At 49.2% G+C, this 25,428-nt stretch overlaps 3 protein-coding genes across 17 annotated transcripts; 1 reads left to right on the top strand and 2 right to left on the bottom strand.

Annotated features, from left to right (window-relative positions):
- Nucleotides 1–389: 389 nt before the first annotated feature.
- Nucleotides 390–16,624, bottom strand: VCP (valosin containing protein). 6 transcript variants are annotated; one of them, XR_010148484.1, is made up of 17 exons: nucleotides 16,129–16,624; nucleotides 12,071–12,182; nucleotides 11,711–11,883; nucleotides 10,494–10,636; nucleotides 9,071–9,201; nucleotides 7,974–8,105; nucleotides 6,798–6,900; nucleotides 6,037–6,170; nucleotides 5,823–5,958; nucleotides 5,397–5,509; nucleotides 4,838–5,002; nucleotides 4,624–4,746; nucleotides 4,136–4,348; nucleotides 3,312–3,624; nucleotides 2,887–3,042; nucleotides 1,203–1,357; nucleotides 390–1,049 (listed from the first exon to the last, which is right to left on the bottom strand). XR_010148484.1 is itself a non-coding variant. In NM_001280481.1 (17 exon segments), coding segments are annotated over 17 exon segments (2,421 nt in total). In that variant the 5' UTR covers nucleotides 16,146–16,409; the 3' UTR covers nucleotides 390–943.
- On the top strand, nucleotides 16,127–22,740 carry LOC101057501 (uncharacterized). The gene is given in 4 exon segments (NM_001280468.1): nucleotides 16,127–18,271; nucleotides 19,084–19,166; nucleotides 21,573–21,705; nucleotides 22,405–22,740. A coding segment is annotated over 1 exon segment (453 nt). The 5' UTR covers nucleotides 16,127–17,807; the 3' UTR covers nucleotides 18,261–18,271; nucleotides 19,084–19,166; nucleotides 21,573–21,705; nucleotides 22,405–22,740.
- On the bottom strand, nucleotides 17,633–23,840 carry FANCG (FA complementation group G). Of its 10 annotated transcripts, none has more exons than XR_010148961.1 (15): nucleotides 23,525–23,768; nucleotides 23,235–23,329; nucleotides 22,945–23,035; nucleotides 22,395–22,526; nucleotides 21,931–22,133; nucleotides 21,051–21,186; nucleotides 20,758–20,888; nucleotides 20,511–20,657; nucleotides 20,219–20,370; nucleotides 19,749–19,815; nucleotides 19,252–19,541; nucleotides 19,066–19,112; nucleotides 18,717–18,872; nucleotides 18,165–18,256; nucleotides 17,633–18,010 (listed from the first exon to the last, which is right to left on the bottom strand). XR_010148961.1 is itself a non-coding variant. In XM_009456544.5 (15 exons), exons 2-15 carry the CDS (start codon nucleotides 23,316–23,318, stop codon nucleotides 17,902–17,904), a joined length of 1,869 nt encoding a protein of 622 aa, XP_009454819.2. In that variant the 5' UTR covers nucleotides 23,319–23,329; nucleotides 23,525–23,840; the 3' UTR covers nucleotides 17,633–17,901. The 10 variants fall into 10 exon arrangements, 7 of the variants coding, with proteins under 7 accessions (XP_009454819.2, XP_054514775.1, XP_054514777.1 ...); XM_009456544.5 differs by having other exon boundaries at nucleotides 18,165–18,288; nucleotides 23,525–23,840; XM_054658800.2 differs by having other exon boundaries at nucleotides 18,165–18,288; nucleotides 20,237–20,370; nucleotides 23,525–23,838.
- Between the last annotated feature and the right edge of the window lie 1,588 nt (nucleotides 23,841–25,428).

The raw sequence follows: 25,428 nt of genomic DNA, 5'->3' as shown, positions 1-25,428 counted from the left end.
AAAAGACAGTATAGAGAATATCCACCTGCAAGTAAGATTGTATTCTTTTGCAACCCTGCAATTTTCAAATGGCACCCCAACAGAGTCTTTGGTCAGGATAAGGGATCCTGCAGGCCTAGCCTTACCGTCCACATCAAATATAGGTGGAGGGATGCCATATTCTCCACATTTGGAGCTCTGTCAGGCTGCTCCCTTTCCACGGGTCCTATCCAGTGATACTGCAGACACAGGGTGAGGCAACAGGAGACATCATACCGATGTTGATCAGGTGAGGAAGAAGGTGCAATCTTACTTCCAGGATTTCAGATTTGGAAGAATGCCTTGGGAGTGGTGGGTAGCCCAAGGCTGTTCCCAGGAAAAGAAGCAGGCACAGGGCCCAGGACTCAGGCTCCATTTTGACCCAACGTTTATTGTCCTTTTACAACATGTCATTTTTTGGTTTAGAAACTGCTTGTGATTAGTTTTCCAACATTAACTCAAAAGCATGTAAAATAAATCAACCTACTCTCTATATAAACATCCATCAACTGTGGCCCCTACCCACCTACCCAGGTTGGATAGGGGGAAGGGAGGGCTCGGGCAGCATTGAGTCAAGTGCAGATGCTTTACTGTGGCAGGTGGCAGTAGTGCCTTGGTTCACACCCCACACAGGTCCCCTGCACTGCCCCAAACTACAACAGAAATGGCATAGGCCCAAGGCCCAATTCCCTGTTGGTAATTCACTCTCCGCCTACCAAATGAAAATCGCTTTTATTTTATCGCTTTTGTTTTGTATTTTTGCAACAGAAACCCCCTGTCCAGAGTCAGACTGTAGCTGAACTGTTCAGACTGAAGAATGGAGCAGGCTGTGGGCGCACCCCTGGTCCCTCTCCTGGGCAAGCGCCCCCACCCCCAGGGAACAAGGTCCAGGCAGGCCAGCTCACTGCACGCTGGCCACCACCACTTAGCCATACAGGTCATCATCATTGTCTTCTGTGTATACACTGCCACCTGTGCCGCCTCCACTGCCCTGACTGGGGCCAGCTCCACCCTGGTTCCCTGAAGGGAATCTGTGTACAAGAGCAAAGCCAAAAAAGAGGGTTAGGACAGGGCCTGTGTAAGATTTCCACAACTACCCCTCTAGCTTCCTTAGGACTCCCATCCCTTTTGGTGTAGGTCCCCAAAGTAACTTAAGCACTGTCTAATGCTCCCAACCAACTTACCTGAAGCTGCCAAAGCCCCGACTCTGCTGAAGGGTCTGGGCAAACATCTCATACTTCCGAATGTCATTGTCACTGACAGAACGGCGCGCAAAGCGCATGGCTTCTTCAAAGTGATCTCGACGGATCTCAGGCACTGGATCATCCTCTTCTACCTCCTATAGTTGGTAAACACAGATCACTAGGGCTAGCTAAAGCCCAGCCTGGATTTCATCCCAGGCCTCCCATTACTGCAGTTTATTGGTCTCCTTGCCCTTCCAATCCAACCTGAGGTAAGATGCTAGGCCATGCTTCCTAAAATTGAGTCACTGCTCTGCTTAAAAACTTGTCAATGCACTCTGGAAAAGGGAAAACTGTAGGGACAGAAATCACATCAGTGATGGGGCTTAAGGAGGGGAGATGTTGACTGAAGTGGCTTAGGAAACTTTTTGAGATAGTAGAAATTTTAAGTCTCAACTGTGGTAGTAGTTATAGAACTTACATACATTTGTCAAAAAGCATGGAAATGGTATATAAAAAGAGTGAATTTTATTGTATTTATATCATACCTTAATAAACCTTAATACTTTAAAAGGAAATGCCAACGGCTTTCAGTGCTTACCACATTTGGATTACATCCTACCTAGCGGTCTCACTTCCAGTGACATATATACTCTTAAATCTACCCAGGGTTTCCCAATGATTGCAATCCTACTACTAGAGCACATTATTTGGGCTGCTTATTCCCTTTATTCAAATTCTACTCTCTTCACAGCCCAGCTCAAAACCTATCTCTTCCATTGAGAGGCCAATTGCTGTGACTTATGTGACTACCTCCTAGGATTAGTTCTTCAGTAGTTTTTAAGCTTTTATGGGAGAGAGAAGGGATGTCACAGACCCTTCAAAAGGGAAAGAAAGCCATTTATTTGCTCATTAAGTCCCATGTTTGGAACTTAATGAATTAATTAAGGGTAACACAAGACATAGTGGAAAACAAGTGAGATGACAGAGATCTTACCTTTATGGAGCTTACACACACATGAATTTGCCTTTTCATTTTGGGAGGTCTGTGGAACCCATCCCTTCCCCAACCATCAGGGATAAGTATATGAGTCTCATCTCAGCTCAAAACCTTGCTCTGTGGCTCACGCCTGTAATCCCAGCACTTTGGGAGGCCGAGGTGGGCACATCACAAGGTCAGGAGATCAAGACCATCCTGGCTAACATGGTGAAACCACGTTTCTACTAAAAAAAAATACAAAAAACTAGCCAGACATGGTGGCATGTGCCTGTAGTCCCAGCTACTCGGGAGGCTGAGGCAGGAGAACCACTTGAACCTGGGAGGCGGAAGTTGCAGTGAGCCAAGATCGTGCCACTGCACTCCAGTCTGGGCAACAGAGTGAGACTTCGTCAAAAAAAAACCAAAAAACAAAAAACAAAAAAACCTTGCTGTGTTTGCTGCACTATCATACTTTGATTTCCCTCATGGAGCTTGGTTCAGACTGAGAATGGAGCCTGCCCATCTCTTCTCGGCCTTATTCCAAATTGAATGGATTCACCTCAGCATTCTTTATCTTTGATGCCCTATTAAAATTCTTCTCAGTTAGATGATCTTTCCAATAGCTTCTACTCTCAACTCCAGGGCATGGTGGTGGCTGTTGCCTGGCTCCCCATGATTGGCACATCTGGGGAAAGGATGCAGACTCACCATGGCTGATGGGTTTGTCTGCCTCTCTCGTTCTCGCCTAATCTCACTCTCGATGGATTCACGGATGGCCAGCTTGCAAGCACGCTGGCAAATCTCTGTCAGGTCAGCTCCAGAGAAGCCATTAGTCATTTTAGCCAGGAACTCCAAGTCCACATCCTAAAAGAAGCAGCAGAGGTACCTTAGCATTTAGCCTCTCCTCTCGAGATACACAGATCTTTGGGCTACCCAAGCACTCCCAACTACAGTTTGCCCCTTCTTTGGCCACCCCATTTTATTCCTGATTCTAGATTATCTTGATATCCTCAAAAATTCTACCTTCCCTTTAGACCAACCCTAACCCCAGTGGAATCTTGTCCAGAAACTAAAGAGCACTCCGTACCAGCCTGAGGACTCATGCAAGTCTCCCACAGCCCATGATCTTGCACCTGCCTTGGCAACTGGGGACTTGCGCAGGTTAGCCTTGAGGATGGCAACACGGGACTTCTCATCAGGAAGTGGGATGTAGATGAGCTGATCAAGACGGCCAGGTCTGAGGATGGCAGGATCAATGATGTCAGGCCGGTTGGTAGCGCCAATGATGAACACATTTTTTTTTGTGGACATGCCATCCATTTCTGTCAGGATCTGGTTGATGACTCGGTCAGCAGCCCCACCACCATCTCCAATGTTACCTCCACGAGCCTTGGCAATCGAATCCAGCTCATCAAAGAATAGCACACAGGGGGCAGCTTGGCGGGCCTGTAGGAGGAATGGATTGATTCAAGCACTAACAAAACTAGATGTCTCCAGGCAAACGTGGTGGCTCACACCTGTATTCCCAGCACTTTGGGAGGCCAAGGTGGGAGGATCACTTGAGGCCAGAAATCCGAAACCAGCATGGGCAACATACTGAGACTTCGTCTCCACAAAAAATAAAAAATTAGCCAGATGTGGTGACGCATGCCTATAGTCCCAGCTACTCAGGAGGCTGAAGTAGGAGAATTGCTTAAGCCCAGGTTTCAAGGTTACAGTGAGCCATGACTGTACCACTGCCCTCCAACCTGGGCAACAGAGCCAGACCCTGTCTCGAGAGAGAGAGAGAGAAAAAAAAAATAACACTAGATCTCTCAGACCTCAGAAAGAAAATCAAGTGACTTACTGTGCAGTTGAGCAGCCAGCAGTAAGAATGTTTCAACCCTCTTAAAGAAAAACAGCCTCTATTCCTTGCCCTCAGGCAAATCAATACATAGTTCAGCCTATTGTAGCTCACCTTGTCAAAGATTTCTCTGACATTGGCCTCAGACTCCCCAAACCACATGGTGAGAAGCTCAGGACCCTTGATGGAGATGAAGTTGGCCTGGCATTCATTAGCAATGGCTTTGGCCAACAAAGTTTTCCCACAGCCAGGAGGTCCATAGAACAGAACTCCCTTGGAGGGTGTCATGCCAAACTTCAGGAATTTGTCTGGGTGCTCCACAGGATACTAGGAGGAAAAGGAAAGAGGGTTCAAGGCTACCTCCACATTTTGAAAGAAACCTAACTAAACAGAAGCATCCCCTCCATTATTTCATGGTGTACCCAATGGTATCAGATCCAGGTTCTCTAGAAGAAGACTCCTTAGTGCCTTAAACCTAAGAACAGTAGGTTCCTAAGTCGTGCTCTCACAATTCTTGCAGCAAATGTGTTGACACCCTGAGATCACCCAGGTCGATTACAATGTACAGAGGCAGTGACTCACCCTGGACGAAGTTGCCCTACCTGGACCAGCTCCTGTAGCTCACGTTTGACATCCTCTAGGCCCCCGATGTCTTCCCAGGTTACCTGTGGCACTTCTACCACGGTTTCCCGCAGTGCTGATGGGTTACTCTGGCTCAAGGCCCACTAGAAAAGGAGGGAAAACTGGGGATGAGACTTACCAAGGGAGGGGTCAAAGCACATATGTGTGTACCTGAGGCACGGGTGTGGTCCTTACCCGGAAGTCATCCATAGTAACTGCTAGGGAGTTCATGACCTCGGCATCAATGGTCTCATCCTCTAGGTCAATGAGATCCATCTTCTTGCGGATGGCTTGCAGAGCAGCCTCTGAGCACAGGGCTGCTAAGTCAGCACCCACATGCCCGTGAGTCTCATTGGCTACCTGCAGAGAAAGATCTACTTACTATGCTGCCTCAAAGACCCAGCTGCTGCAGGAGGCTCAGAGACAATAGAATCCTTCCCCTGACTCTATCCCTGGGTCCTCTCATTTCCTTGAATATATACTAGCAATACCTTTATGGGCTGGGTTTTAAGTACTTAATTCTGGACTTGGGACCTAGAAATAAGGCTGCTCCAACAATTCTGATTTACTCTAAATGCAGCGTCAACTATGAAAAATGCCAACTCCAATTTCCTGGATTCAATCTCAGATTACTTCCTTTCCCCTGTCCAGAAATCAAAACCCATCTCCTCACATCTTAACCTTATGTCTCTAGCCAGTTCCCAGCAACTGCCTAGAGACTGTAACGCCTGGTCAGCCCTCATCATCACTTCACCTGTTCCAGGTCCACATCATCTGCCAGCTTCATGTTCTTGGTATGGATCTGAAGAATCTCTAAGCGTCCTGTAGCATCAGGAATTCCAATATCTACCTCCCTGTCAAAGCGACCTGTGGGACAGTACACAAACATAAACAGGGCTCATTTCTAATCCAGAGGTAAGAGACAGGCCTAGGGTGACCAACCATCTCAGCCAGCACAGGATTGTCCTAATGTCAGCACTGAAAAAGTCTCAAGCTCTGGGAAACCTTTCAGTCTCAGGAAAACCAGGGTGGTTGGTCACTCTAGACAGGACGTAGGATAAAGGAAAAAGACCCCTGGACCCAATCACTGTGAAGGGCTTCAAGACGATTAGGTGACTTAGATGAAGAAGAGAAGTAGGACCTAAGCAAGGACAGGGTCAAAAGTATCTGGAGTCCTTACCAAATCGCCGTAGAGCTGGGTCAATGCTGTTGGGTCTGTTGGTTGCTGCCATAACAATCACATGTGCTCTCTGCTTTAGGCCATCCATGAGAGTCAACAACTGTGATACAATGCGCCGCTCCACCTCGCCATGAGTCTGCCAGAACAGGATGTCTGGTCAGAAGTGAAGTCAGGGCCTTTCAACCCCCCTCTATCCCCTCAGGTAAGCTCCTACTTTCTCTCTTTTGGGAGCGATGGCATCCAGCTCATCAATGAAGATGATGGCAGGAGCATTCTTCTCAGCCTCCTCAAAGGCTTTGCGAAGGTTGCTCTCAGACTCACCAGCCAATTTGCTCATGATCTCAGGACCTGAAAGGATACAGAATGGAGACAATAACAAAATGATAGTCTTTCCCAATTCCTCCCAAAAATCAGTTATCTTGCTTGTTTGGCCCAGAGACAGGTCCTGGGTGAGAAGGTGGTAACCTCTGCCTACTTCTCACATCCTCTACCAGCCATTATCCCAGGACAGCCACCAGGCAAGGCTGGAGAGAAGCCCAGGGACTCACTATACTCTTCTCACAGTTGAACTGTAAAGGTGACAGCAAATGCTCTAGGACCTCTGGCCAGAGCAGGAGAGATGGCACACCAGATGGCACACCACTAAATAGCATTCTCCAAGAGCCAGTGATCAAAGTTCATTTTCCCCAAACCCTCTCAAATCACTAACCATTCACCCTTTGATTTCTCATTCTAGCTTGCTCCCGCTCTGCAGTCTGTCCACAATCTTTCTCAAAGCGGGCAGGACAGGGAGCACCAATGTAAAATATCTTCCCTTTATTGCTCTTCTGTCTGTAACATACCCCAGCATAAGAAATATGCTATAAACGTGAAGGAGGGCATGGGTGCAAAAAGGATGTGCTCATAAGTGCTCCAGCTCATAAGCCCAGTTCAAAATTGGGTCTAGCTAGACATAAGATGAACCAAATATCTTACCATTAATCAAGAAGAAGAAGGCTCCAGTCTCATTTGCTACAGCTCGAGCAATCAGGGTCTTTCCTGTTCCAGGAGGTCCGTAAAGCAGGATTCCTCTAGGAGGCTGTGGACCAATGCAGAGTGTGATTAGGTTCCCACCTCCTCCCAAACCCTAAAATGGCTTGACTAGGGCTCCAGAGAGGGTGAGAATCAGGCTTCAACCCTGACAATATTAAGAATAAGCCCTCAGCAGTAAATGCTAAGAAGACGATTACTTTAGGCCACACTCATTTCTATTACTAGCAGGGAAAATACTGCTAGAAAGTGGGCAACATTTATGATTGCAACTTGCATAGGAGACTAAGGGCAGAGAAACTGTAGTCCAAATGCGTTTGAAGATACATGACTAGGGAAAGGCAAGAGGCCATTACACTCAGGGCTCAATTTTAGACAGACCAAGGGCCAAAGACTAGCTAAGCCATTTAAGAGAGCAGGGTCTATTTTCTTCATTGCCAGAGGATCACTCACTCCAGTAATCATGCCCTCCAGAATTTATCACACTGGAATGCTGTTCCTTACAATCATCATTTTTCTTCTTTGACACTACCCTTTCTATGGCCTCATCCACAAGCAGAACATGTAAACTGTCCACATAGAAAATGAAATTATTTGTGTGCCACCCACTAGGAAAATGAGTAACTTCATCTTCAGTGTGTTCCATGGAAACACTTTCCCACTAGGAAAAGATTGAGAAGCTACACTCTAGACCAATAGTTCTCAAATGTTTTAGACTCAGAACCCTTTAACACTCTGAAAATTTCCTTAACTTCCTTACTTCTACTGGGTGACATTGCTCTAGACAGGCTGGCAAACTATGGTGAGATTTGTTTTTACAGGGTCCATTGATGCAAGAATGGCTTTTATATTCTAAGAGTTGTAAAGAAAAACCCATATATATATGTATGTGTGTTTTGTGCGCACACGCACACAACAGACAATTTGATTAGCCTACTCTGGTTTTAGACCATCAACTCTAATGAATTTAGAGCCTTAAGTAAACTAAAGGACACGTTATTGCTCCTCTAATCCAAGGCAATAATGAAAGCCGTGCATGAAAACAGTCCCAGGATTAGACATTGGGACAGGATTAGACATTGGCACCACTTTAGACTTGATTCCAGGGCCCAGGATGCTCACCTTCACACCAATTGCCTTAAAGAGGGCAGGATGTCTCAGGGGCAGTTCCACCATCTCCTTGATCTGAGCTAGCTGCTTCCTGCAGCCACCAATGTCATCATAACCTACTTCATTCAAGGACTCTTCCTCATCCTGAATATGGAGGAGATAAAGAAAGGAGAAGGCAAGAATATTATATCAGCAAAAGCTGAGTTTCTCTACATCATTCCACTACCTAGTGTGCAAAAACCTACCGTATAAGAAGATTCTCAACCCGACATGGTGGCTCACATCTGTAATCCCAGCACTTTGGGAGGCAGAGGTGGGAGGAATGCTTGAGTCCAGGAGTTCCTGGGCAATACAGCAAGACTCCATCTCATTAAAAATTAAATTAAATTTAAAAAAGATTCTCCTCTAAAGGGATCCGGCCTCAAAGAACAACTACAAAAATCCCAAGGCAAAGATTTCTAGCACAGTCCTTGCCTCTCACATTACTCGTAGTCTTACTGAGAAGGGGTCTCTAAAATCTGAAGCTGGAAACCCTGGGAATGGGCAGAGGCCTGAAGCCACCATCAGCTTTACTTCAAAAATGATTTCAATCACTTATATATTTTGGGTTCAGTCTAGTTTTCTGAAATTCCTGGCATTAGGTAAATCCAAGAAACAATTAGGCCCAGAAATGAATAGCTGGCAGGTTTCTCATCCCTGAAAGATGGTTAGTTCTCCAAAGAACACCCAGTCTTTTTCTTTTTTGAGACAGAGTCTCACTCTGTCACCCAGGCTGGAGTGCAGTGGCACAATCTCAGCTCACTGCAACCTCCGACTCCTGGGTTCAACCGATTCTCCTGCCTCAGCCTCCTGAGTAGCTGGGATTACAGATGTGCACCACCATGCCAGGCTAATTTTTGTATTTTTAGTAGAGATTGGGTTTCACCATGTTGCCCAGGCTGGTCTTGAACACCTGACCTCAAGTGATCTGCCCACCTCAGTCTCCCAAAGTACTGGGATTACAGGTGTCAGCCACCGCAGCCGGCCGAGCACCCAGTCCTGACAGTTACCACATGATGCCACATTGAGTAATCATAAAATTGGATACTGGAATCAGGGAGAAAACTCACCTCTCGTTTGATAGGCTCCCCTTCGCAGTGGATCACTGTGTCTGGAGCAACAATGCAATAAGGGCTAGGATCTGTTTCCACCACTTTGAACTCCACAGCACGCATCCCACCACGGACAAGAAAAATGTCTCCTGCGAGAGCAAACAGTACAAGCACAGTTAGAGGTGTCAACTACAAGACAAAGTGAGAACTCATCAGACCCTGGGGTCAAAATGCCAAGCTCATTAGATAGTGCCCTTCATTAGATATTGCCCTATCTCTCCCCAACTCCACCCCACCTGTCTTAATAAGCAGCAGGCAAGACGAGAAAGGTAAACTGTGAAGAGTCCCTCTGACAAGAGGTCAGTGAACAAAACCTGACATGTCAGAAGCCCATCAAGTTCTGACTTCTGCCATATAGGTAGCCCAAGTTTTCACTACAACCACCAATGGTAGAACTGTGCACTCTGGACCCTGACCCAGCCAAAATGGACCACCTTCTCCTTCAGAGATCCATAAAGATAGCTTACTCTCCTGGAACAGAGAAGGGGAGAGATGGAGCAAGGGAAGGATGGAGGAAAGAAAGGGGGTAAGACATATGAATATGTGTGCAGGGTTTGCATGTGTGTGTATACAAATATATGAAAATGAGTCTAGCAGCCGGGCACAGTGGCTCACCTGAGGTCAAGAGTTCGAGACGAGCCTGACCAACATGGTGAAACCCCGTCTCTACTAAAAACACAAAAATTAGCCGGGCGTGCCAGCAGACCCCTGTAATCCCAGCTACTTGAGAGGCTGAGGCAGGAGAACTGCTTGAACCCAGGAGGCGGAGGTTGCAGTGAGCCGAGATTGCACCATTGCGCTCCAGCCTGGGGGACAGCGCGAGACTCCGTCTCAAAAAAAAAAGAAAAGAAAATGAGACTAGGCTTGATGGCTCATGCCTGTAATCCCAGCACTTTGGGAGGCCATGGCAGGTGGATCACTTGAGCCCAGCAGTTTGAGACCAGCCTGGGCATCATAGTGAGACCCTGTCTCTTCTTTTTTTTTGAGACAGAGTCTTGCTCTGTCACCCAGGCTGCAGTACTGTGGCCCGATCTTGGCTCACTGCAACCTCCACCTCTTGGGTTCAAGCAATTCTCATGCCTCAGCCTCCCAGGTAGCTGGGATTACAGGTGCCCACGATGGGGTTTCGCCACGTTGGCCAGGCTGGTCTCAAACTCCTGGCCTCAAGTGATCCACCCGCCTCAGCCTCCCAAATTGCTGGGATTATAGGTGTGAGCCACGGTGCCCAGCTGACCCCATCTCTTAAAAAATAAATAAATAAATACAGGGGAAAAGCATAAAAGATTTAAAAAAAAAAAAAAAGAAAAAGAAAATGAGATAAAGGTGTTCCAAGGTTTATTCCCTACAGTCAATAATCCTTAAGTTCAGAATTAACTCTCACCTTTCCGGATGGGTCGATACGCTTCCAGGAAGTATGGCTTAAGGTATACCTCAAAGAGATTACCAGTAATGCCTTCCACCGTGTCATCAATGGGCAGCACATGGATACGTTTGCCGTACTTCACATCAGGGCATGGCTGGATGCTGAGGATGACAAGCAGACTCCATATTACCAACCATACTTCGGGCCCAAGCACTGGGTGTCCAAAAGGGCCTGGCACAGATAGCTGATAGTAAGTGAAAAAGAAAAGGCAGGATGGCTTTAGGCGAAGAGAGGAAGGAGAACAGGGTGGAAGTGAGGGCGAAGGAACAGCCCCACTCACTCCTAATCAGTGAGCCAAAATCAAGAGCCACACATTTAGAAACCCCACAAAGACATGCAGGGTCTTCAGGGAGATATCCAAGGATGATCCCCTTCTAGCTAATACTGGTGACCCAATATTACAAGGGAAGGTCTTAAGCTAACAATTGTCAGGGTCAGTGAAACAGAAGTGAAAAAAAACAAAATTATCTCAGCCAGGTGGTCAGAACACCTTGAGGAAGTGACTAAGCACTCCCAAGAAGAAAGCTACACGAAACTTAGACTCCATTAAAAAGAATCAAAAGCCTCAGATGATCCTGGCCAGGTGATGGTTGGTTGGGTAGGAGTGGCTAGAGATGACTCCAAGATGGGGTAACCTCTTGCCTAAAATTATGCAAGAACAAGCAAAATCACTCACACTGAGAGCTATCCTAGGTCTGGCTCCAACTATTCCTCTCTCCCGGGTTAACTTAGGGGCTTAAAAGACCTGCTAGCAGCTCACCTTCCATGCTCATACCCCCACCTCATTCCAACCCCAACACAAGCCATTAATTAGACATACTAGTGAGAGTAGTGAGGAGCTTATTTGGCATATACATACACACCCTCGAGTGGTATCCTAAGCCAGGCTATAAGTATGATAAATTACACCTCTAGTAGGAAAAAATAAAGCCATCAAGAAAGTTATAGGAACGCCAATTTGTCTCAAGGGACCTGCAGAAATGGATTTTGAAGTCCCAGGAAGGCAGAACCAAAACCTAAAGACAACCCTGTAGCATAAGTCTTCCCATGACCAGGAGGCTTCCTGCATCGACAGGCGCCAAGAACTTGGTCCTGCCTGTAATACATGGGTCCTGCCTGTAATGCAGGCTATCTCTGGCCTCCCATCTCTGTGAAGCCAAAAACCCCACACATACCTGATGACATCCCCTAGGCGTACACGAAGGTTATTCCGAACAACTCTATTCATCCGAATCTTCTCATCAGAACAAGTATCATCAGAAAGGACGATGCAAACAGCTTCTCGTCTCTTCTTTCCTTTCAGCAACACTGTGTCACCTCGGAACAACTGCAATTCATCCATCTTGGGCTGAGGAAAGAAAGTTAAGGCCTTTGGGTCATTGGGCAGAAGGGGAGTAAGCAGCAGCCCTGGAGATTGGGATTCCCAGTAAACCCCACTCTATCTGCAGTCACTGCAAGAAAAATGAGAAAAGAAACCTGGGAAAATCCCTCAAGTAAGTGCAGTAAGGAAAGACTAGTCTGTGGCCACAGCTTACCTGGGACAAGGACACCACACTGTTGTCCTCATTGATGGCTTCATCAACAATTAACCGATTGGGACGGTTCTTCTGCTTGAGAATGGCTGTTGACAGGTCATCACCTTTTGAACTAGAAGGAGGAAATGGAGTCAGTAGATACTCCTGCCCCAAGCGCCTCGCCAGTCTCTAAAACTCATACTTAGGAAAGAAACAGTGAATAGATGAAGCTGTCCCTAGACCAGAAAGCTCAGATGAAGGAAAGGCAGCCAAGGTCAGGAGGAGCAGTATCTAGCATACATATTACAATACCCATTCCAGCAGCTCCTGGTATTTTGAGCGTCAGTGTCCCAGCTATAAGGCCCCAAGTGAGTGATCCTGCCCCAGGGTCAGAAAATAATGGCCTAAGAAGAAGACATAATAGAAATGGAGGCTGAATAGTTATTAGAGAAATAAAAATAGTCTTAGACTTACAGAAGAGTGGTTAAGAGCAGGAACTCTATAGTCAGACCCATTGGGTCTGAATTCCAATTATGCCACTGCTTAATTGTGATCTTGGGCAAGTTACCTAACCTCTGAACTTTGATGTCCTCCTCTATAAAAGAAGGAATATAATACTTATCTCAGAGACTTATTGTCTTAAGGGAGATAATGAATGTAAAATGCTTAAAATAATACCTAGCACATGGTATTAATAGTCACCATGATTAACAGTATAGAGTAAAGCATAAGCTAACTTTCCAGGGAATGAAGTAAGCCAGACAACCTCCCTTGAGGCTCAGGGAGGCCTTAAGTTCTACCAAGCAAGCCTGGGGACAATGAAGCAGAATCATTGGCGCTACCCTCCTTATAGGCTAAACCTACTGATGCCAGGGCATTCCATAGTACCAAAGGAATGCCAAGCATAAAGACCATCATATTTGGAAAAAACACTAACAGACATGAAACCGCCAGAAAGAGGCTCAAGGTCAAAAGGAACTTCACAGGAATATCTGCAAAAGTACACAATTCCATAAAGTTGGCTCAAAAAATCAAAACCAAGAAATGCTGAGACATGGGGCAAATCCAAATCCCTCTCACCCAAATCAAAGTCGACTGGGTCTACACTCAGTGTTATTTCCTAGAAGCTAGGATCATTCACCAGACAGTGACACCAACTTATTACTAGCCCATTTCCAGCTGTCACTTACTAGACTCAGCGAGGTCCCTCTCCCTCTTTTTTTTTTGAGATGGAGTTTTGCTTTTGGTGCCAGGCTGGAATGCGATGCTGCGATCTCAGCTAACTGCAACCTCCACCTCCCGGGTTCAAGTGATTCTCCTGCCTCAGCCTCCCGAGTAGCTGGGATTACAGGCATGTGCCACCACACCTGGCTAATTTTGCATTTTTACTAGAGATGGGGTTTCACCATGGTGGGCAGGCTGGTCTCAAACTCCTGACCTCAGGTGATCTGCCCACCTCGGCCTCCCAAAGTACTGGGATTACAGGCGTGAGCCACAGCACCCAGCGCTCTCTCTTTTTTAAGAGCGGCCTCGTGTTAGTAAGGCTCAGGAAAACATAAGCATTAACCAAAGTAGGAAGGCCAGACAATGAAGGAAGCAAAGAAAATAAATTTTTAAAACGAATTTCTTCATTCAACAAATTCATGAGTGTCTATTATGTACCAGACATTGTTCTAAGGGCTGGGGATACTGAAGTCAACAAAACAAGACAAAATAGTATTCCCATTGGAAATATCCTCACAATTTGCAAGAGACAAAGAAAAATGCTGTGCTCAGCTAGGAAGCCATGGGGTTCTTACATCTTTGGGTCCTGATACACCCAAGAGAAAAACAAACCCCATTCATCTAACAAAATGGTAGGCCTTCTGCTAACCCTCACACATAGGCTGCATTTTTAACCACTGCCTCTAAACTAGTTTCTAACGACAGTTTCCTCTGCTCAAATTTGCTTCCCCCATTCCAAAAGTCTGCCACTCCAGGCACAATGCTGCTGAGTAGGCAGACTCTTCCAATGCTTATCAACACACTAGAGGCCAAGCATGCTCAATGTGACAGTTGAGAGCAATGTAAACCCACGAGCTCTCCCACTCCTGTCCCATCAAAATACTCTTTCAGGGACTGCCCATCTTCTTGCTTGACTTATAGAACTGGGACTGGAGAAAAATAAAATGCCAGATGCCTCTAGTCACCATAGTTTTTTACTTTTTGAAACGGAGTCTCCCTCTGTTGCCCAGGCTGGAGTGCAGTGGCGCGATCTCCCTCACTGCAATCTCTGCCTCCCTGGGTTCAAGTGATTCTCCTGCCTCAGCCTCCAGAGTGGCTGGGACTACAGGTGTGCACCACCACCATGCCTGGCTACTTTTTGCATTTTAATAGAGATGGGGTTTCTCCATGTTGCCCGGGCTGGTCTCAAACTCCTGACCTCAAGTGATCTGCCTGCCTCGGCCTCCCAAAATGCTGGGATTACAGGCCTGAGCCACTGTGCCCGGTCAATAGTTTGTATTTTATTAATCTCAAAGCTGTATCCTAGGAAAACCTCCATTCTGCCTATCATCCCAGACTCTGGCTCTGGAGATGAGTGGTATGCCCTTTTCTTAAGGTAAAGCCTCTAATTCTCCATCTACCTACTGAGATCAGATGTGGTAATCTCTAAAAGAGTGAATTTGGCCTGACCATGGGCCAAAAGCAGTTCTGGACACTCTTTGGGGCCATCCTCCATTGTCTTCTGTATAAGTCAATCCCTTTCCAGAACTGCACAGGGGATTCCACAGGACTTGGAAGGGTTTCAGCTAAGAGTCATCAAGGTGACAAAGAGGTTAGAAACAGCTGATGATGCCAGGTTCCAAGAATTTTAGATTTTTACTTTTGAAAATAAAAGGCTGACTGCATATAAACCAAAAGAATACTTTCAGAATAAGTGACTCTTTTAAATAAGCAACTGAGTAATACTTTATCCGAATTCAGAAACTTGAGAAAAAGGAACACACCTCAAAAAACTAATCTCTTCAAGGAAGGAAGGTAATTTGCATAGAGTTTCCTTGGGCTGGCTGCGTTTTTTTTTTTTAGCCTCTAAAAGCTCTCTATTCTAAATTGAATGGGCTGAGGTAGCCAAGTTTTATCTAACGCTTTCCTAAGGATGGAGGTGGGGTCAGAAAGCCCCAGAGCCCGGATAATTTCGCAATATAGCTGGTTGGGGAAAGGGGTGCGCGCACATTTGTGTTTTTGAAGAGTTAGTGCAACTCTAAACTGCACACCACGAAAGCTGGAAATCTGGAAAGGCGCACAAAACACGAACTGAGATTCCAACTTTAGCAAGAACCTAAAATGTTAAAGAAAAATTCCTTTCTCCCCACCCACGAGTCATAACATTAAGGAAAACTGGCTCAAACTTTCTAGTATGAACAACAGGCCTAAAGTAAGAAGACCAGAAGCGAAAGGTAGGGCTCGCCCTCTCCTTAACAGTACTTCACTACTCAGGTCACACACAGAGGATGCCCACCTCCGGCCCCGCCGACCCGGCTCCAAAAAGGCGGCTGTGAGCTTCCCTGAGCTTGGCGGGCCTTCCCCGACCCCGGGCTCCGCCTCGGTGGCAGAGCTCCTGAGGCCTTCACATGGCGCAAAGTCCACGCCCACCGGGCCCGGCTGGGGCCTCGGGCTCGCGGGGCCTGCTCTCTCCGGGGACCAAAGGCTTTCGGCGGGTGGTAGGCCGGACGGCAGACTGGCACCCCAAAGCCCCGGGGCGCCGCGCCGGCGGAGTGGGCCGGAAGACCTGGCCAGGCCCAGACGTCCGTTCTAAGGGAGCCAATCGGGCGGGCCGGGGCCTGCATGACACAGCACGATCCGGCCCAGGCTCCGACCCGGACCCAACGCAAGCCCCGCCTAGGGGGCGCGCGGGTGCGCAGCTGGCCCCAGCCGGGCCTGCCGGGTCCACGGCCCCTCACTCGCCCCCTAGCTTCCCTTCCCTCTTTCCTGGTCTCCACCTCTCTGACGCGCCCACGGCCAGGCCCCGCCGGGCCTACCCTGCGCGGCTGGTCCCGGTGCGCGCCGCCGCAGCAAGCGAACGGCGCGCGCACACTCACTCGGCTCCAGAAGCCATGGCGCGCGCCTCTCCCGGCCGGCGGCTGTGGCGGCCCGCGGGTAACGGCTACGAGCGGTGGCAAGCGACCGACTGGGCCGGGGCTCGGCTCTCCCAGGCGGTGGGCGAGCAGCGGCGCCAAACCCGCAAGCGGCTTCCCTCTCGCTTCCTCCCACCGGCAGCGAGGCGTCGGGCGAACAACGCTGGCTCCTGATCCGCGAGGTGGCAGTGGCAGTGGCAGTGGCAGCGGCAGCGGCAGCGACGACTCAAACGACGGTCGCAGACGCTTCGCTGAGACTGAGCCGAGAAGAGCCGAATCATCGGAAGGGAAGCTGCTCCCACCTCAGCCAATCAGCGCCTGCCCTGCGGACTCTCGCCCGCCTCTCCGCGCCTCTCCCCAGCAACCCGCAGATCACAGCCAGTCAGGAAATTCGCTTGCGGCCTGGCTCCCGCCTCAGTGATGCGACACGCCTAGTAACGCCACGTCAATTGGCCGCAACGCTACGCTTCCTCGACGGATTGGAATTCTCAGCCAATCAACGAAAGGAATAGGGCGAGATCGACTAGTGAAAGGAGACCCTTTAATCCCTTAGAGGCGGACTCTCCCACTTGGCTCCAGTTCATTGGCTCCGGAGTTTATCCTCCTGGAAGAACGTGGCACAGTAGACTGAACCCTTGTATTAGTCTAGTCCTATTGTGGTAACCCATACACCCCTCTTCTCCCAAAACCTGGAGATCTTCTAAGACGCCATCACCACCCTGACATTTCTTGCTCCTTCTCAACGCTGCCTCCAACCACCCCTACTCTGAACTTTCTGACTAGCACCCCACTCCTACCCCATTGTCACTGCACCCTCTGGTAACCCCAATCCCACAGCCTTTGCAGTTTCTCAACGCTTGTGCCTTTCTTCCTCCCGTCATTAATATTAATACCTTATAATAAGGCACTCAAATCCAGAGAAGTCAAAGGGCAACCATAGAACACACAGCCAATTCAGTAGAACCCAAATTAGCAAGAAAACTGCACATGCTGGGACTTGAAAATCCTTGGGTCCCAAATAACAGGGGTCCCTGTTAGTAGTCAACAGGCAGCTGTTGGTGATATGCTGACTCAATTCACCTTTCACCCTGTACCCACACAGACCCATTTGACTAAGACGAGTCGAATTTCTAGAATTTGGAATTAGGGAGTGAAGAGTCACTCTGAGAGAAATCTGCCTGTCTCTAAGTAACAGGTACCTGCCCTTGTCCTGAGAGGCCTATCTAGACCACCCTTCAGACCCAACTCCACTCATTGTCACTGTCCTGGGCTTTGGGGCTCTGCATTCAGGCAATGTGAAGGACTAAAGCCACTGCCTCCAAAGTAAGGATTCCTGTAGCCCTTTCCTCATACCCAGACTTCAAGTTCATAAGGTAGACGATGTCAGGAAAGGGCATCATAGACAACTAGCACTGAACTAGACGGTCACAAGCCTTCCCACGCAAGTATATGTAGTAGGCAGACGAGATAAATATGAAATTTTACTCGACAACAGAAAAGGAGAAACAGGAAAAAAGGTGCCTCGAGCAAAGTCAATGACTTGGTGGTGGCAGAGATTGTTTCCTCCAAAACCAGAATGGTAGTAACTAGGGCAAATTTCACAGGCCTACCACCAACCTCACCAGTCCAGGAATTATATAGGAATGGTCACATTCCTAATGATGGTGAAGCAGAAAGCCCTCCCCACAGAGAGACAGCCCACTGGGGACCCAGCTCAAGCTCTTCAAAACGTGTCAGCTACAGGTCACAAGACTTTGGCAGAGATGTCCGAAATTCTTCAAGGAAGGCGTCACGATCAGAGGGACGGATCCAGCTCAAATAGCTTTCTAGGTACAGGGGGAGAGACCTGGAGAGCAAGAAGGATGATGCCTAAGGGTGAAAGATTGGCAGAAAGCTGGGGAGCCATACCCCCGCTTTCAGTGTTCACCACCCACAATAGGTCCAAGGACTCTAGGACACCAACTGCCCCTCAGCCCCAAGCCAGCAGGCCTGAGCCTCACCACAGAGCATCTTCATGGGACCCCTTAGTTTGGGCCTCCAGCCTCCACCAGAGTGCAGTGGCCTCATCCCTCCGATCTAGCCTCTTCAGAGTCTGAAGCAGGTGAAAGTAAGTGTCTCGATTACCTGTAGCCCCAGCCCAGAGTACGGAGTCTTAGAACTTGACATAGTCTTAGGCATTGTTTTATAAAAAGGGAAACTGAGGCCTAGAGAGAGGAAGTATCTTGCCTACACTCACATATGGAAGCGGGGGCAGATCATTCACAACCATTCCCATCCCAGTGTCCATCATCTGCCCCCTACTCCTGCACAACCCACAACAGCAGAGTCATGGTCTTTGTGTCTGAGGATATCGGGGAAACCAGGGAACTCTTGGGAGCCCTGCATACACACTGTGTATATTTGAACACCTGGATATATCCCTAGGTATATATAGCACAACCCCAATCACCCCTCCTGAGAACACCACTCTTACACTTACGCCCAAGTATTTCCCATGGGCCTCTCTGTCCTTGTACATCTATGCATAGCCGATGTCATGCAAGTATACATACCTGGGCACATCTGCACACTGAGGAGGAAGTCCTGTAAGGCTTTGGTATCCTGGCCGCTGGCTACCCATTCCAGTCCACGACTAATTAGGGCGGCTGCCCGAAGCTGCTGCAGTGCCGCATCTGACTTACATCCCTGCTCACAGTTGAAAGCTGCCCCTGGGGACCACTCCCAAAGTCACGAAGTGTCTTCCCAGCCTCACAGTCACCAAAACCCCAAATCCTCTATTTCTTCTTGTGTCCACAGTCCCTTTCTCTTAAGTCTCCTGGTGGGCTGGGACACATTAAAGGGAACCCACTTCCACCACTACCACTTCCAGGAGGTAAGAGGAAAACTGAAAGTTTAGATCACCTTGTTCTTTTTCCTCAGGTGTGGCCTGGAAGAGCAGCTCGAGGCACCTGAAGTAGGACACAGAACAGGGGTGAAGAGGAATCAATTTCAGAAACTCTAGGGTGAGTAGGTGAACATGGAGCTCACCAACTCAGGTCCCAATCAGAAAATCATCCCTCCACACCCCCTCTAGGACCCCGGGCTCACCTGCTAAATTCACTAATTGCCACTTTTTGGGCACCCAGTTGAACCCAGGCCTGGCCCTGAAGCAGGTGGGTGGCAGAGACCCAGAGTGGGCAGTATGGCAGTTCCTTGGTTCCTTTTCTGGCATCTTCCCACAGCCGGGACATCTTGGGTAGCAGAGATGATGTGCGGCTGAGCAACTCCTCACATAGAGTCAAGGCATCTTGGGCTCTGCCTGCCTGGATCAGTGCTACCGCTGCCTCCAAAAACACCTCAGGCATACAGGGCCCTGGAGGGGAGGGGGGTGGGGAGAACTGGAGTGGGAAGAAGAGGCAGTGTCTTGAAAGGCATGAACCACCATCCCCAACCTCTTCACCAGGCTCTGGTACCATGCAGAGTCCTGGGCCCCCAGACTGGACAGACAGAATAGAGGAAAAAACAAAAAATTGCAGTCTTGCTGTATTTCAAAGGGGACACCAACCCGTCTACCCCATTGCAGAGAAGCTTGAAGACACACCCACCCTTGGCTCCGAGCTATCCAGCAACAGGGCCAGCAGGTCCAAGTAATGCTCTGCAGCGTCTCCTGCCCTGAGGAGTAAAAGCCCATAAGCCTCACCCTAGGCCCTAGCAGGGAACCTGCAAGGGTCCTGAGAATGTTCTCTCTTAGCTAACAGATGGATGTTCATGGGCCCTGAGGAGGAGAAAGGGAGGGAAGGTCTTAGGGCTCCAATTTTGGCTCAGTATGGATCTACCCCAGTTACAGAATGGACTGGGGAAGAGACTTCAGAGTGTCAAAGATAGAGAAGGTTAATGTCTTAGAGAAGAATCCTCAGTTCAGGTCTAGAAGCAAGGTAGGAGGCTGAGGAGTGGCGACCTATGTCCTGCCACTGCCTCATTCATCCCCCAAGTCACAAGAACAAAAGCAGAGTCACACCCCAGGGGAGGCATCAGAAGTGGGAAGAGAAGCTCAGGTGAGCAAGGGGAACCTCACCTCCCCGTCTGTAGGCACCTGCTTGCTAGTATGTGCTTGGTCTGGCTCTGAGTGCCACAATGAAGGGGTGAGGCTAGGTCAGGTGGTGGCAGTAGTAATTCTACCTCAATGAGAAACTGCGGGGCTTTGGAACTGCAGGGGACATTCAAGGCCTAAAAGAGAAAGAAAAAAATTGTATCTATAATCTTTGGGAGCCATACTTCCTTATACTTGGATCTTGACTAGTCAAGTCACCCCATCACAAGCACCTCAGGAATCCTCCACCCCACATCTTCACCTGGCAGTTCCCTACCTCAACTAGCAGCTCCAGACTCTCCAGCTCTGCTGTTGTGTCCCCCAGTTGCTGATAGAGCCTAGAGGCCTCCAGAAGTGGAGGACCCCAGGCTGATCCCTCTTTCAGGGCTGCAACCAAGTACAACAGTGCTCTCTGTGGATTTCCCTAAAGGGATAGGAGGACACGGGCCTCAGCTACCCTTACAAAGCAAAAAGCTATACATAATGCTTGTGGTTTCCCCAATCCACCCTAGGACTGTCTTTACCATCTTACGGTGACAGGACCCCAGTGCTGTGTACACCTGGACCAACACAGGCCGTGGACACAGGCCTGAGGCCACTTCATGAAGGCTGCTTAGTGCCTTGTCTGGGTTCCCTGTGATCAGCTCCTGGAGACCTGAGGACAATCAGGGTGTGAGCTTGGAGAGGCCTATAGAGCAGGGGTCATGATGGGGAACAAGGGTCTAAGAAGCCCATGGAACTGAATGGGACAAGAGAGAGGGCATGAGTCTGGAGGACCACTTAAAGGAAGAAGAGATGAGTCAGGTTGCTAGCTGACCTTGGCGGTAGGCAAATGCTGTCAGGAGGACATCCTTCAATCCCTGGGCATCCTGCAGGGTCAATGGAGCATCTAATTCCTCAGCTGGGGGACTCCAAGTTTTCAGAAGTAACAGCAGATCCTTAGAGGCTCCACTCTGGGGAAAGGACAACCAGAAGCTCCAAGCCTACAACCTCCCCGTCTTCTCCTATCTCCATCTATCCTGGCTAGACCTTGAGCTCAAGGGTCCTCTTGATCCTTGAGGACACAGGCCTCAGCTACCCTTACAAAGCAAGAAGCTATGCATAATGCCTGTAGTTTCCCCCAATTCTAAGAGATAGATAGCTATGAGGCAACAATTAAAAAAAGGAAGAAAAACCTGGGGCAGTGATGATCTATTCCAGCGTGCCTCCTCACTCAGGGCAAGGACCATATTTGAGTTACTAATAAGGAGACTAAGGCTGAGAGGTGACTTGAGCAAGATCACAAGAGCCCTATCCCTATCCAAAAAAAAAATTTTTTTTTTTTTTTTTTTTGAGACAGGGTCTCCGTCTGTCACCCAGGCTGCAAGGCTGGAGTGCAGTGGCGTGATCATAGCTCACAACTCACTGTTGCCTCCATCTCTTGGGTTCAAGTGATCCTCCTACCTCAGCCTCCCAAAGTGCTGAGATTACAGGTATGAGCCACCATGCCTGTCCAATTTTTAAAAAACACTCCTAAGAGAATCCCCACAATGAGAGACCAACCAGGGCAAGGTCACCCAAGAGTCCCAGAGAGAATCCAGGTTTCCCGACCACCAACCCAGCCGCCTGTCCAGTACATGATGATGCTACTGCAGCTGGAGAGAAAGGAGGAGGAAGGAAGGAGGAGACCCTCAGCTTCAGGTCACTTTCCCTATTACCTGGCTGCCATTCAGGGTCTCTAGTAACAAGGCCAGGTCCCCAAGACGGTCAGCACTCAACCAGAGGGCAGCCTGCAGGCCAACCAGGCGGTGCAGGGCAGACAGCAGCTCCGGCAGAAGGCAGGAAGCACGAAGAACAGAGTCCCACAGCTCCCTGAGCCCCTGTTCCAACCTGGGCCCCCGCTGCTCCTGTGTCTCCAGCACTGTAGAGTATACACACACACATAGACACACACACAGCTGAGGTAGCACCTCATCCTCCATCTCCCCACACACTCTGGCTTTCCTCTCCTGCAGGACCCCAAAGGTCACAATAATAATACCTCAACCTGGTCTGAGGAGCACAGAGAAGGGCACCTCTCTCCATGGAGGTGACAGATGTTGTTTATCCTCCCATCTCCCTGCAATAACTTAAACCCAGACTGAAGCTGGCAGGGGAATCAGGGACAATCTCTGGCCCTCACCTCTCTCTAGGCTCCGCTGGATATCCTGGGCCTGATCCTCTGTGAAACCCTGGGCCAAGCTTGCCCTCAGGATAATGAAGTTGCAGGTGACAGTCAGCTCCAAGGGAAGAACAGGAACAGCTGCAGGGAGCCCTGGAGCAACAATGTTGGTCTTACAGACTGCTCCCCCATGGAAGATCCTCCAAATAAAATCCCAACTCAGAGATCACCCCACTCCAACCAAAACAGCTACAATAAAGAACCCACCCTCCAGCCGATTAGCTAAGGATTAAAAAAAAGAACCCAACCTTTGGACAGAGAGTCTGGAAAGGGCAATAAAGTTATCCAGATCAGACCATCTTGGAAACCATTTTTCAAATGCCACTCTGTGAGTGTGTAAGGAAGAGAGCGATTTATTTGCCTGTACAAAGATGATTCCACTCTAGTCTCCTCTGTGCCTTAAACGGGACTCCCTGCCCCGAGTAATTATATCGATCCCAGAAACGCAGGAGCGGATGTGTCTCTGGCTATGGAAGAGGGGAACTGACCATCCTGGGGAGGACCCGCCTACCTTGCAGACTATGGAGGAGCCCTCTGAGCCCTTCCAGTGCATCCTGAGCCAACTGCTGTCGCCTCAGAGTCAGACCGGAGTTCTGAGCCACCTGCCACATGAGGGAGGGGTTGTCACTGAGGATCAATCCTTTTTTCTCCCCTTGCAGCAGTGGCAAGGGATGCATTCTCCAGTCATTTCTGGCTCTTTGGTCAAGCTCAGCCCCTCCCCATCGGTTGGGGTAAATCCACTGCAAACCCGCTTTCAGGGATCTTGGAGCTGCAAACCGAGGGTGCCAGCAACCGTGTTACCTTAGCCTGTCGAACGAGCCGGTCATTCTTTTCCCTCCACAGGTCCAGGCAGCTGGAGCCCACAGAGGTGGTCTGGCGGGACATGGTGGCCGAGGCTGGGCCCGGAGACCAGAAGCGGACTTAGGAAGGGTGAAGCTGGCCCGCCCAAGCTCCCAACCCCAGCGGGGAGGGGCCTGGGCACTTCTGCACCCCGCCGAGCTCCCCTGCTTCCCTCGGGGTCCCAATCCACCAGCCCAGGCTTTCCAGGACAGATGGGACGCTCTCTCCCCGCGGCCCGCCGGGCTCTCAACCTCGCCTCTGGTTGGCCGGGCCTGCGAAGCTCTGGGCTGCGGTTGGTCCTCTTGAAGAGTTAGTTCCCGCGGGAAACTCGGGGAGGAAACGAGTCAGCAACCCCAAACAGGCTTAGGCGGGCTAGAAGCCGGGGTCGTGTCTGACTGGGGCAGTCGCACGGCCGGCGGTACGGCCCGCTCGGCTCTCGCGGAGGCCACAGCCTCGAGAAAGGGTGGGCGGGAGCGAGTTTCGGCCCCACAGCCCGTGGCTCGGCCCTTCCTCGCTGCCACACCCCCAGGTCCGCCTGGGTTCCCGCTTCCACCGAGGGCCGACTGCGAGGTGCATGCTGGGAGTCGTAGTACCGCTCTGGTGCGGAACAGCTCCGCCCCGGCGGACGGTGTTTCCAGAAAGCGGTGACTGGAGACGAGGGCGCTCCGTAATCGTCCATCCTTTCTCTGCTCACTGTCGAGCACCAACACGCTCACCAAGGTCGGCTTTCTACCGCGTGTAGTCTGCTGGCAGTGCCGCTCTGTACTTGCACTGCTCAAAAGTACCTGCCCAATCATTTCAAATTAAATGGAGCTAGGAGAATTGAATATCCATATGCAAAAAAAAAAAAGACAGGAAAGAAAAGAACGCGACCATACATACGTACATAAAATCAACTCAATGGATCACAAACTAAATATAAGAGCCAAAAATATAAAACTTCTAAAAGAAAACGTAAAGCAGCCTAACTAACATGGTGAAACCTTCTCTACAAAAACACAAAAATTAGCAGGGCGTGGTGTCGTGCGCCTGTAATCCCAGCCACCCCGGAGGCTGAGGCGGAAGAATCGCTTGAACCCGGGTGGCGGAGGTTGCAGTGAGCCCACATCGTGCCATTGCACTCCAGCCTAGGTGACAGAGTGAGACTCCGTCTCAAAAAAAAAAAAAAAAGAAAAACGTAAGAGAACAGCTTTATGACCTTGGGTTTGGCAACAAGTTCTTAGACACAGCACTAAAAGCTTGAACAATTAAAAAAAAAAGTTAACTTTATTAAAATTAAAAACTCTTGTACTACAAAGACATCATTAAGAAGTCATAGGCTGGGGCCGGGCGCGGTGGCTCACGCCTGCAATCCCAGCACTTTGGAAGGCCGAGGCGGGCGGATCACGAGGTCAGGAGATCGAGACCATCATGGCTAACACGGTGAAACCCCGTCTCTACTAAAAATACAAAAAATTAGCCGGGCGATGTGGCAGGCGCCTGTAGTCCCAGCTACTCGGGAGGCTGAGGCAGGAGAAAGGCGTGAACCCCGCGGGGCGGAGCCTGCAGTGAGCCGAGATCGCCCCACTGCACTCCAGCCTGCGCAACAGCGAGACTCCAGCTCAAAAAAAAAAAAAAAAAAGAAAGAAAAGAAAAAAAAAAAAAAAAGAAAAGACATAGGCTGGATGTGGCTCATGCTGTAATCCCAGCACTTTGGGAGGCTGAGGCTGGAGGATTCCCTGAAGCCAGGAGTTCAAGACCAGCCTAGGCAACAAAGATGGTGTCTTTTGTAGAGGCATTATCTCTACAAAAAATTTAAAACATTAACCCTGGCACAATAACACACCTGTAGACCCAGCTACTTGGGAGGCTGAAGTGGGAGGAGCCCTTGAGCCTAGGAGTTCCAGGTTGCAGTGAGCCATGATCACACCACTGCACTCCAGCCTGAGTAACAGAGTGAGACCCTGCCTCAAAAAAAGAAAGGTCACAGTCACAGAGTGGGAGAAACTACTTGCTAATTATATACCTCATAAGGGACTGGTATCCCTAACACATAAAAACTCCCAAAACTCAAGAAAAAGATTTTTAAAAACAATTTTAGCTGGGTGTGGTGGTTCACGCCTGTTATCCCAGCACTTTGGGAGGCTGAGGTGGGAGGATCATTTGAGCCTCAGAA

Source organism: Pan troglodytes, chromosome 11 (assembly GCF_028858775.2).
Source record: "Pan troglodytes isolate AG18354 chromosome 11, NHGRI_mPanTro3-v2.0_pri, whole genome shotgun sequence".
Lineage (NCBI taxonomy): Eukaryota > Metazoa > Chordata > Mammalia > Primates > Hominidae > Pan > Pan troglodytes.
Note: the sequence above shows the minus strand (reverse complement) of the source record. Positions and strands in the feature narration are given on the sequence as shown.

What these genes read in the sequence shown, in the direction of transcription:
- VCP (XM_009456255.4), bottom strand. Translation starts at nt 11,877, where the DNA reads ATGGATGAATTGCAGTTGTTCCGAGGTGACACAGTGTTGCTGAAAGGA. An exon ending in CTTCTTCTTCTTGATTAATG is followed by an intron (nt 6,171 to 6,797) that starts GTAAGATATTTG and finishes GTATCCTTTCAG; the next exon opens with GTCCTGAGATCATGAGCAAA. An exon ending in ATGATGTGGACCTGGAACAG is followed by an intron (nt 5,003 to 5,396) that starts GTGAAGTGATGA and finishes CTTTCTCTGCAG; the next exon opens with GTAGCCAATGAGACTCACGG.
- FANCG (XM_009456544.5), bottom strand. Translation starts at nt 23,318, where the DNA reads ATGTCCCGCCAGACCACCTCTGTGGGCTCCAGCTGCCTGGACCTGTGG. An exon ending in GCTCCTCCATAGTCTGCAAG is followed by an intron (nt 22,527 to 22,944) that starts GTAGGCGGGTCC and finishes TTGTTGCTCCAG; the next exon opens with GGCTCCCTGCAGCTGTTCCT. An exon ending in AGGTGCCTACAGACGGGGAG is followed by an intron (nt 19,816 to 20,218) that starts GTGAGGTTCCCC and finishes TTTACTCCTCAG; the next exon opens with GGCAGGAGACGCTGCAGAGC.